Source organism: Nannospalax galili, unplaced genomic scaffold (assembly GCF_000622305.1).
Source record: "Nannospalax galili isolate Female #2095 unplaced genomic scaffold, S.galili_v1.0 scaffold186, whole genome shotgun sequence".
NCBI lineage: Eukaryota > Metazoa > Chordata > Mammalia > Rodentia > Spalacidae > Nannospalax > Nannospalax galili.
Window position 1 is genome coordinate 2491403 of NW_008358774.1, and position 11676 is coordinate 2503078.

Below are 11676 nucleotides of genomic sequence, written 5' to 3' on the forward strand. Positions count from 1 at the left end.
CCCTTTTTAAAAAAAAAAAATTGAAGCAGTATAACTATATGAACAGTGAAATTTTATTATTTCCTCTTTAATTCAGATTATGTTCTTATTGCCAGCTTAAATTTCACTTTCGCTTTTTGAGATTTGGTGATAAAGTATTGATCACCATGAAGACCTACCTATGTTCTTGCTTTGAAACATAAGATCAGAAGAAAAATCATGACAATGAATAGATGGCTCTATCACTCACCCTTAGGCCAGCCTTGTATAAATGTGACTGTGGGTATGGGACTACAAGATGTCCCTGTCCTCAGAGGACATGGTGGCTCAAAGGTTGGTGGTGTACTGGGATCATCTGGTTGCTTTTTGGAGTTCAGAATTTTTGTCCCTTCCCTAGACCTGAATGAGACCCTGTGTTTTAATAAGATTTCTTATGATTTATGTGTTTAACAAGCCTTGCAAAAAGCTGATTGAGGAAGTAGAAAAAATTAATAACTATAACAACTACTGCAGAGGCCATTGGAAAGGTATGGAGAACCATGAAGTCATGATTTTAAAAACTTGTTTAGAATCTACTTATTTCAGAATAAGTTTTGCTCTTGATCTTTGATCCGAAGAAGCTCAATGTTGATGCTCAGTTTTGGAGAACTTCTCATCTGAACCTCTTGCATGATGGATGTTTTCTCGGTTAAACTGGGTACAGACTTGGCCTTGTTGCTCATTGACTGCCTTGCAGTGCTGGTGTTAAGCCTTGCAGTGAGCTTCACCTCAGGGACTGACTGCACTGATGATCCACAGCCATATTGCTCCTGTATCAAGTGATCCCATGGGGACAGCGTGGCTAAGGCTTATGGTGTCAGATCTGCATGGAAGTCACCACTGCACAGACCCTGTAACAGTAGACAAATGGGTGTGCTTAGTCTCGCCGTGTGAGAACACCACCCATTCATAGAAAGGAAGGAATGGCCTCTAAAACCAGGCCATTCGGCTTAGGCTGGAGTAGAAGTCATCCTCCTGCTTTATCTCCCTGAGTGCTGGAGTTACAGATGCACCCCTACACCCAATACTTTTCTTCAGTTTTATTTTGTATTTTTAAAATATTTTTTTGAGGATGGGGGTCTCATGTAGCCCAGGCTTGTCATAAGCTCCCTATGTAGCTGAGGATGATCTTGAGCTTCTGATCCTCTTGCCTCTATCTTTTAAGTGCTGGGATTACAGGCATGTACCATCCGTCACCCCCTACTGTTCAGACAGATTTTTCTTCCTTTTGAGTATTGACACAGTGGTGAGTGAGCGTGGATAAAGGAAGGAAAATGTACTGTACTGAGGAGAGCTTGCTTATGGTTGTGGGATTAATGATGTTAATGATGCAGTTGTTTGTTTCTTAGATATGAATAACTGGCACAATCCCAGCACTTGACAGGTACAGATAGGAGAATCAGGAGTTAGAATCAGGAATTCCAGGGCAACCTTGGCAATAATAGGGGGTTTGAGGTCAGCCTGGGCTATAGGACACCCTGTCTCAAAACAATAAAAAACCCCAAATCAATCAAGCAATAACTGTCTCAAACCATTTACTTTCAGATGTTGGGGGTAAACTTTCATTCTGAGTATGTATAAATTACTCCATAGAAATATTTCCACTGAAATCTGCTCTTAAATTATTCATAAGGAGTGACAGTTGGGAAACCTACTGTACCCTGTCCCTGAAGTGAAAGGTCCCTGCCGGTTGTCTGGGAGGTTCTGGTGGTAATGTGATAAGGCCACACTGCCCTGCTCCCCTCCCCCAGCTGCCTTAGAACACAGTTTAAGTGATTTCCATTGCTGTGTACACCTCCCTGACCCTTTGTCTCTGTTCATATGCCTTCAGTTTGGCACCCTATTCCCAGCCAGGCTAACCAAGCCCACCATTTCTAACAACTGTGCTGTTCTCTATTGATCTCTCCTCCCTGGGCGCGGCCTCTCTTTTCCCTTCTTGCTTTGACAGAGCAGATGAGGTACACATGGAAGTTAGAAGTCACAGTGTTCATTTGAGGGCTTTGAGGCCAAAAGAACTCATGGCACTTGAAATGAATTCTTGCTCTTGGCTGGCATTTTATACAGATGGCAAGTAGAGTAATTTCACGCCTGATTGGTAGAGGGTTTGTCTCATCCTATATCCTGTCAGGTTTAAACATTTTTATTAAATCTAAAACTTGACTTGAAGTACACTCTATTTTAAGGATGCTAGTGTATATTGACGCATGAAATACTGTGTCTTTTGGCAAGGAGATTCCAAATGTATCCAGCCTACCCCTATTAACTCTTGGTAGCAAACAAATCCCTCCACATTAATGGAAAGTTAACTCAGGAAGATCATGCTAAGAACTTTCCCTAGGAAAGTTTTTGCAGTAAACTTTTGCTTAATGTATTATTAAATTATTCCAGAAATAATTTCTTTTAGTTTTGTTAGTAGTGGTAGGTAAGTGACCTCAAGGGCTAAGACTAATATAAAAGAGACAGTCAATCATCAGCTTGCTATAGATCTGTCCAGGGGTCATCATCCAGATGTTCAGACCCGTGGGCTTCCATCAGACCAGCAAAGGACAAGGGTGTTGGTGGGAGGCAGCTGCACTAAAAAGCTTGTATACTAAAGCTAGGTGTGTCATTCTCTGAGCCCTCACAGACTCCCACTAAACATGTAATTTCAGCAAGCTTGTTTGCCCGCTTTTCCAGTGCCTGAAGCACAGCCATGGCAGAGTGGTAGGAGGGAACAGTACTGGCACATACCATGACAGCAGAAGTTGCAGTGTGACAGCTTGATGGCAGGAGAGGACATGGGACAACCCAGCACAGTGAGGAGCGGGATCAAATCTGTTCAGCAAGCCTGTTTAAAAGCTCTGAGTGCGGTGTGTTCTCTTGTAGATTTTCATGGGAAAGAAAATGGTTAAATGAAAATGTTTTGTGACTTTGAGGATGATGACAAAAGCTATTTGAGAAAACCAATGACATCCTAAAGGCAGGGCTGTTCTACAACAGCAGTATTGTGAAGATTATCAATACTATATGTAAAGTACACGGTACAGAGTACCCATAGCCTGACTGTGGTGGATATGTGCAACTCCTGGCCTGACAGTGCAGGTGAGTAAAGTGTGTGTCATGGTAGTTGCTGTATGAATGTAATTGGAACGAGTACAGTGGCTTCTCACCCAGCCCACTTAGGGTCTTCTAAGGTAACTGGAGTCCACACGGAGCAATAATAAAACTAAATGTGTCTTCTAGTGCTGAACCATTGCATTCGCTCTTGGCAAGCAGCAAGTCTGATCTAGTTGTAAAAGTACATTAAGTATGTGACTTTCTTTGTATAGCAAAAAATTAATAATCTAGGCACATTGACAGTAGAAGGAGGATTGGCTATTTTGCATCCATTTCATTTTGTGGTTTATATAGGAACACAGTTTCTGGAAATCCAGTTTCTTATTTTGTCTACATTTAGGGTAAAATTAAAATTTTCAAATAACTTCAGCCATCTTCAAAGTGATAAATAAATAAATATAACCGACTTCAAGGGAGCGTCTTGAGTCTTGTGTCTGAATAATAACCAGTTATTATTCTTGATTGCTTGGCAGTGAGTTTACTCTCGACCTTCCATTAGCTCCTTCCTGGATGTGTACAGAGCTGGGGATCCATGAGAAGCACACACTGGTTACCAGCAGCCCAGCGTCCCCATGCTCTTGTATGTGCACACACTCTAAGAGCCCTGTTGAGAAAGGAATTCAGCTGTCCTTCTGGTGTATCCAGAACAGCAGGGTGTTCTTATGAAGCTTGGAGATCTTTAAGCTTCAAATGCAGCTGCAAGGTGCAGACAGCAGGTGGCAGAGAGTTGCACTCACTGTTTGGGGTTCGTGGATTCTCAGAGAGCAGGGATACATATGGGGGGTGTCCCACAAACCGCTGTAGTACTGAACAGCATTGAGGGTGCTTGCTTAGATATTTTCTGGTAGGGTTTTTGTTTTTTTTTTCAAATTAAATTCTTTCAGTTTCTCCCTCACCTTTCTCTCCCCCCCCTTTTTCTCCCCAGTTCTTCTCTCCTCCCGGCCCCCGGGGGTCATGTAGCCGATGCTGGCCTTGAACTGTCTGTATGTAGCTGAGGATAACCTTGAACTCCTGATCTTCCTGCCTCCACTTTCTGAGTGCTAGGATTACAAGTGTACATAAACTGAATCTGACAGTTACATAATTTTTGCCTTTGTAATAATGGTCAGAGTAGACATATTATTGTAAACCAGGAGCTGAAGCAGGCCCCACACACCAGAGTGGAGGTGGAACTCTGACCTAGTGATGTCTGACATAACCCACTCCCTGTCCGTGTTACTGGCTGGCATGGGATAGTCATTCACTTTTTCTGGGCATGTATGTCTTCTGTAACTGAAGGATTTATGCTACATGATCTCTTGAGGACCCGTTAGCTTTTAACTCTTTGTCGGTGCCATATATTTGTACTGTTTTGTCACTTAGCCCTTCAGTCCTAGTGTCTTCCGCTGGTGTGGTATAAGAACTGACTGTCCTATGAACTGACTATTCTAAGGCCCTTCATTCTGTGACTTCTTCAGTAAACATCTCAGGCCTGGTAAGCTTGTAGAGCCTTTTCTTATAGTCCCAACACATTAGAATAGATGTACAACAGAAAGACCTGCGTCTAGAACTTTTTAAAAAAGCAGTTTTTCCAGCAAACTTGCTAGTGTTAATATGGCAGTTCTCCCCTTCAAGTATACATGACTTTCTCTGAGTTTTGCTGTGGGGTTGGGAATGGTGACCCAAGTCTCTGTGGTAGAAAGTTTCGGGGTTTTTTGCACCCCCAGAACTAAGGCATTACATTGCCCTTGAGGGAAGTGCTACATCCAAATACATTGCAAGATAGGGCTCTAGGTACTTTGCCGAGAAGGCTAGGGGCTTGAGTCTGCAGCTGAGACCCCCTCATAGGATGGCCATTCAAGGGCAGAGAGGGATTTCCTTCAGGGACCAGGCTGAGGAGGCCAGCTTGGCCCCAGGCTCTGGCTGTTGCTGGCGAGCAGGGAGGCAGAACAGGTGCGAGCACTGCTGCATTTCACCTTTGCCTAAAGCCGGAAGTGAAATGCTACTGGCTCACTCTCCTTGATCATGACATTCCTTAACCTACCTAGTAATGCCGTTTGTGAACTATAAACTGCATTAACACCCCTTACCACAATCACATCTTTTCAGAAGTGGGTTCGATAATCAGTTACCAAGTTCTTTTTGTGATCTGCAGAGCTCTGCTTTCGAAAACACAGGCTTGCATTTCCATTGCTTTGCAAGAGTGGGAAGTTTGAGCTGCCACTGAAGTATGGTCTGTGGAGGGGCGGGGCTCTCTCTCTCCAATGAGGTGCCTTCAGTGGCGGGCAAGCCTATCATCTTTCACAGGAGAGCTTACTCTGTAATCCAAGCAATAGCCACGCAGCCTGTTTTATTGTTTGTGGAGTCCTGCGGCTGGGAGCGCTTCCCAGACGGGAAGGAGGGCAAGTGGGCGGTTTATGATTTTGCCCTGTGCCGGGGCAAGAGAGCGGAGCCCTTTGATTTCTCCCGAGTAACCTGTGTGGGTGAACTTTAAACTGGGGGCCTGGTGACGCCGGATCCTTTTCTGCAGGGTGAGGAGTTAGCTCCCGGCATACCAGAAGCCTGGCATTCTGCCTTTGCGGGGAAAGATGCCCTGGAGAGGTGTAGGATTACAGTTGGGGATGCTAGGGATACAGCAAAGAGTCGGGGTGCCTTGACTGTTCTTCACAAAGTCCTGACAAGTGTGCCTGAAATGATCACTCTGCTTTTTTTTTTTAAAGATCGTATTTATTTTTATTTTTTGCCTGTGCACATCCTCGCCAGAAATTGGGTTCTACAGTGTGGTTAGGGAAAACCATTAAATTTTTTTTTTCTTAATCTTTCATTTTGCTTTTCCTTTTAATCGGGGACACGGAAGCAGAATGCCTGCCGGACTCTCAACATTGTCTGGATAAGTGGGAAGAAGCAGGCTTGTTTCAAGAACCTGGCCAATGTTTAAAAGCCAGCTTTTTGTTTGTTGGACTGCCCTTTGTCTCTAGAGGATTTTGATGTGAAAGAAGATGAAAAAGGAAGGCTCCTCAGGTTCCTTCAGACTCAAAGCAAATCCCGGCTCTCTCTCACGTGCTATGAGTTGGATAAATTTCTCCTCCCTGTCCAGGCAGACAAAGAGGCTGTTTCGCAGTGATGGGGAGCTGTCGGTTTGTGGGCAGCAGGTGGAAGCAGATGATGAAAACTGGAAATACAGAACCCAGCCCAGAAAAGGTGACTCGATATATATTTTTTTGCATTTTTTTCCAAGTTTGTTCTATAGAATTCTTTGTTTCTATCGATGATTTCTTGTCATCTTTTCTACCCATTAGTTTCTTGTTTTTGTGTTGGAATTCCACATCATATATTTGTTAACATATCTAAAATAAAAATGCCTCTCCAACTAGATTCAGTTTGAGACTGTATCCTTCCAAATGGGATAAATAACTGTTTGCCTGTGGAGCTCTCCCACCCTTCCCCAACCCCTGCGCTCCTGAGACTTGGTAATGTTCAATGAAAAACCATCATCACAGATGGTGATAGTCTGGGGTGAGGCCATGAACTCTTTTCTGAACCTGCACTGAGAAAACTTGGGGATTTGTGGATGGTCTTTTGGCAGCTCTCTTCTAAGAAGATGAATGAGTTCTGTGACTGCCTGAGGTGCTGGGATGTAACACGGAGGGAAATGGACACACGAGGGGTTTACCTCTGATGTCTTGGCCAAAAAGAGTTTTGGATTTCTATCAAGATTCTTTTCAGTCTAGTGTTGGTGTCTGTTCTCAGAATTAGTGTATTTTATCCCTTTAAAAGGTAAGGAGAAATGCAGTCCTGCCGTGAGAAGGGGGAATAATTCCCTATTTCTTAACACTCTCTATTTTCTATATAGGATTTCTGACTTCTGCCTATGTTTGCTGCAGGAACTGAATTGTTAAGCTCTGAGATGGTCTCTGCAGTAGATGCTATACCAAACCCAGGAAGGAAGCACTACCTGTGTGTTGAAAAGGAGCCTTCTACACATTGGAGGGTTATATGTAACCTGTTTATTACATTCTTTTCCTGCCAATCTCTCAGAGACCTGTCCTTCCCCCTCTTTGGGGAATCCAAACTAGAAATGTGAGAGAATCAAGTGACCTGTGTTCTTATGGCTACATGATTAATCTGTGCAGACTTAGAATTAAACAGCCCTTTTTCAGGGACAATAGGTGTTTGAACTGTTTGTGCCTTTCTGTTAAACTGTGGCACAGGAGGGACTCACTCATAATCTTTGAGGATGTCAGTTTATTGTGTCAAGAAGGTGGTCACCAGTGGTCCACTGATACTCAACTTTGAAACGTGGCTTTTTAGTTTAAACACTGCATAATTACCAGGCTTTGGAAAGACATTTGTGCTTTCGGGCAGGCGCTGTGTAGTTTAAGTCTGTGAACTTTACTTTTCTAAATCAGGAATAAGCTGTGGTTTTGGTCAGTGATTGGGCCGTAATGTTTGAAGCAAAAATGTTTACAGGGTGGATATAGTGGTGCTGTGGTTGGGAGAGAGTGCACTTTTGATTCCTTTGGCCTTTGCCAGAGGTGGCTTCTCAGACATGTTTGGCTTTAACTCAGCCGCTGTCAAGTTTCTGTTTAAGGTTTTACACATGTGGGCATGTGCCTTTAGAACATCCACTGTGTAGATGGTTCATCTAAATTAACATTAAAGGTAAAGAGACAGAATTTGTATGCTTTAGTTTTAGCTGGGGAGAGAAGCAAATACTATACACTTGAGTTGTAGAAAATAAAGAAATCATTGTAAAGGGCAAGGATGACTTCTAAGGGAAGGGAGGACTTGTTTATGTAGCAACACAAAAGACTGTGCCCTTTATGTCTTCTTGGAGTCAGGGGTACAGTAGCCTCCCACAGATAAATGGAGGTATATGACAGTGTGTGCATTGACATGGTTCTTAGAAATAATTGGATGTGAATAAATATTACCATTTTGACAAATGGAGTTAGGGGAAATCCTTAAACTGTCTGTACATAAAAAAAAAATCACTATTCTGTTTCCACATTTGACTTACAAAAGAAAATTGGCTCTCATCCTTGATGTATTGTCTCTGGGGCATGTTATAACAGTTTGTCTTTATTCCATGTAATTCTTTCCTTTGGAGAAATATAGAAATGACCTTTGTTTACTCTGGCAGATCAAAAGAGAAAACTTCTTTAAGGAAAATTATGCAAGGTTAGAGTTTTTATTCTGATGAACATCAAAGAAGCTGAATCTATGGCAAGGGTTACCAGTCAGTATGAAGGGTGCCCAAGGACCATATCAGGACAGGGTCACAAGTAAAAGTGCTCTGAAGACACACTGGTCTGATAGGAATGTGCAGCATTCTATGTCAGACTCCCAGACCACCTAGGAACTAAGCACTTTCTTTTTACTTTACTCAACCCTCACCAACGTGAGCATTTTTTTTTTTTAAATGTGTACATGTGTCAGACAATCTGCTGTCCTTTCCCTCCCCCACTACCTTCAGGCCTTGCAGGTATAGGTAGGGCGACTGTAACTTAGAAAGTCAGTCTTGCACCCTATAGGGTCTCCGTGGTGGGAAGCCTGGTTCTTTTTACTTTACTCAACCCTCACCAACGTGAGCATTTTTTTTTTTAAATGTGTACATGTGTCAGACAATCTGCTGTCCTTTCCCTCCCCCACTACCTTCAGGCCTTGCAGGTATAGGTAGGGCGACTGTAACTTAGAAAGTCAGTCTTGCACCCTATAGGGTCTCCGTGGTGGGAAGCCTGGTTCCACAGCTACCTGTCCCTGCCCCCAACTGCTTCAGGGCCAGACTGCTGTAGGTTCCCTGACCACTGTCGCCAAGTAACACCTTGAGCACAGTTAGCTCACCGAATCCCTGCTATCAGATGAATAGTAAGTTGTGTAACATGTCCATTCATTTTTACAAAACAGGAGGTCTTTCTATAATATGTTTCTCTGCTGGGTTACTGGTCAGTAGCAATCACTATACAACTTTTTATGTGGTTACTTTTGAGGATGTGGATCAGTGCCTCAAGCCCATAGCTTTAGCCTTTAACGTCTTGTACTTAAGAAACTAATGAAAAAGTGATACCTTAAGGTTTCTTTAAAGATTTTTTTCATAAGATTAGAAGTGATGGATACGCATCTTTCCTGTGTTTAAAAAGTTACTAGAAGTGGAGCTAGAGGGATGGCTCAGGTTATGGTTCCCAGCACCCATGTTGGGTAGCTCACAACTGCCTGTAACTCCAGCTCAGGGGAATCTAACAGTGTCTTCTGAACTCTGCTGGTGCCTGCATTCACGTGCACACACCCTCACACAGGCACACACCTAATTAAAAAAAGAAAAATTACCAGAAGATACATATCAATAGGTCTAAAGCAATCACCAGTAAGCACTTGTACTTTGCTTTTCTCACAGCACATAACAAGTTTCATAACTCCCTTGTGCTAGCATTTGTACTTAGGGAAGTAAGAATGAATAGGTAACAGCAGCTCTGTGTTCTCACTGTGATATGACCCACTTCAGAAGCATACTGTGTTTCAACTTAATTAACCATAAAAACCAGGATGTGAAACAGTGTCTTAAGTAGGAGAGGCAGTGAATCAGGAGTGATTTCATTCCATGCCTGTGTAGTAAAAAGCGGGGTTTCCATGTGCAGTTATGAAAACATGAGTGATTCTTCCCTGGCACTATGGAAGGTTCTGGAGGAAAACTAATGACCATTCATTCTGTACTCCTTGAAACTGGGTTTCAATGGGTGAGGGTAACAATGGGGGTGTCTTCTCATTGGGAGAAGCATGATTGATTACCCTGGAATTGGCAGGTCTGCAGATACAGAGAGTAATTGATATGCAAAGCCTTGTTTTAAGCAATGTTTTTGTTCTCTCTTTGTGGACTTTATCTTCATCTTAAAAACATTCTCAAATCTGACTCATGGTTTCAGTGCTCCCTCCTTGCCTGCAGCTTCAGAAGTTGGGCTGGGATACAACTCTTTGCAGAGTACATCCTTGGAATGAGGCCCTGGATTCAATCCCTAGCACATCCTGCCCTACACCCCCAAACCAGAGGATGGCCTTTATAGGCATAAGGGATAATGAGTTATTTGTATACCAGTTAATCAGTTCTTGTGTGTAGGAGCTGTATGTAAAGTTATTCAACATCCCAATGTCCCTCTTCATAAGAGAGCTGCTACGGGCTCCATGTGTACAATTAGATTAGTAATGACTTCAGATATTATAATGGAGAAAAATGATTTGAAGGACCAACAGCAGCAAGTTCAAGATCCTGTTTCCATATAAATAACTGCTTTTTTTATAGTAAAATATCTTAAAAATTATGTGACTTGAATAATGATGACATTAAGAGAGTCTAAATATTGCACAATATTGTTAAAGTAGCACACGAAGCTTGTGGTGAAAACTAGAGGAACAAGTCTTAGTTATTCGGAGGGTCACTCTGTACATCGGTAAAGGGGTTAGTTGGATTTTGATCTTATTGAAAGAGGTAAGACAGATATTCTTAGTACTTCAAATGTCTTGTGTTCTTTCTTACTGCTGAAGGTTACATTCTATAAAAGGGGCAAACAGAGAGAGCCACTTAATATTTTATCTGGTCCACTGAGACTGCCCTTTCTTGACCTTTGATAGGTTCTTTCTTTCTTTCTTTCTTTCTTTCTTTCTTTCTTTCTTTCTTTCTTTCTTGCTTTCCTTCTTTCTTTCTTTCTTTCTTTCGACAGCTCATTCATTCCTTTCTTCTTTTGAAGTTGGCAATCTCTGTTGCTTCACTGTCTTGTTTTATTGTAAAAATGACCTTTTGGGTAATTAAATTGTGGAAATTCTATTGAAATTATGTTTTGTCTACTGTCTTCCCTTCATTAACTTTTAAAAGTTTGTGGACTTACTTTGAGACTCATATGCCTACTTAGTTGATGAGAACTGTCTTAGATAGTAAACTAAGGCGCTTCCTGCCCGGGCTTCAGTTTGGAAGTGAATCATCTTTGCTTTTTTACACTGAGACGTCTTTATTAAATTATGAAAGGTTTTAGATTGTTCTTTACAAATAGACCTAAAATAATTTTGAAAGGTCCTATACCTTTATTAGCCTTTCGTATTCCATTTTTTACAGTTATATATTTCCATGTTATTTCAATTTTTTCAAACTATAATATTTTCCATCAAAGTAGAATTTTTTTAATGACAGTATTTCCTATCAAATACTTCAGTTCCCTGCAGTCTTAGTAGTTTTTTTGTTTTTAAAAATATTTTATTTTTATTTTATGTGTATGAGTATTGCCTACATGTATATAAGTACACCTGTGTCGTGCAATGCCTGCAGAGGTCAGGAGAGGGCGTCAGATCCCCTGGGACTGAAGTTACGGATGGTTGTTAGCCACCATGTGGGTGCTGGGATTTGAACCCGGGTCTTCTGCAAGAATGGCCAGTGCTCTTAATGACCCAGCCATCTCTCCAGCCCCTAGTCTTACTAATTTATCTCCTAAGGGTCTACTCTGCTTATACTCACCTGTTCGCCCTTATGTAGTCACTGCTTCAGCTCTTCCCTGGACTTCCAAGTGCTCCCCTCCCCTCCCCTCCCCTCCCCTCCCCTCC

General features: G+C 42.2%; 1 protein-coding gene across 5 annotated transcripts in view; it reads left to right on the forward strand.

Annotated features, from left to right (window-relative positions):
• Nhsl1 (NHS like 1) overlaps positions 1 to 11676 on the forward strand; it is a 271008-nt gene that overhangs the window by 117827 nt on the left and 141505 nt on the right. For 2 of the 5 annotated variants that reach the window (XM_008822040.3, XM_008822039.3), the window contains exon 1: positions 5616 to 6294. The exons of the other annotated variants lie outside the window; for them this stretch is intronic. In XM_008822040.3, coding sequence (XP_008820262.1) covers positions 6093 to 6294 — 202 coding nt within the window. In that variant the 5' untranslated portion in view covers positions 5616 to 6092. Of the gene's footprint in view, positions 1 to 5615; positions 6295 to 11676 lie in introns of those variants that run through there. 5 annotated transcript variants of the gene reach the window in all.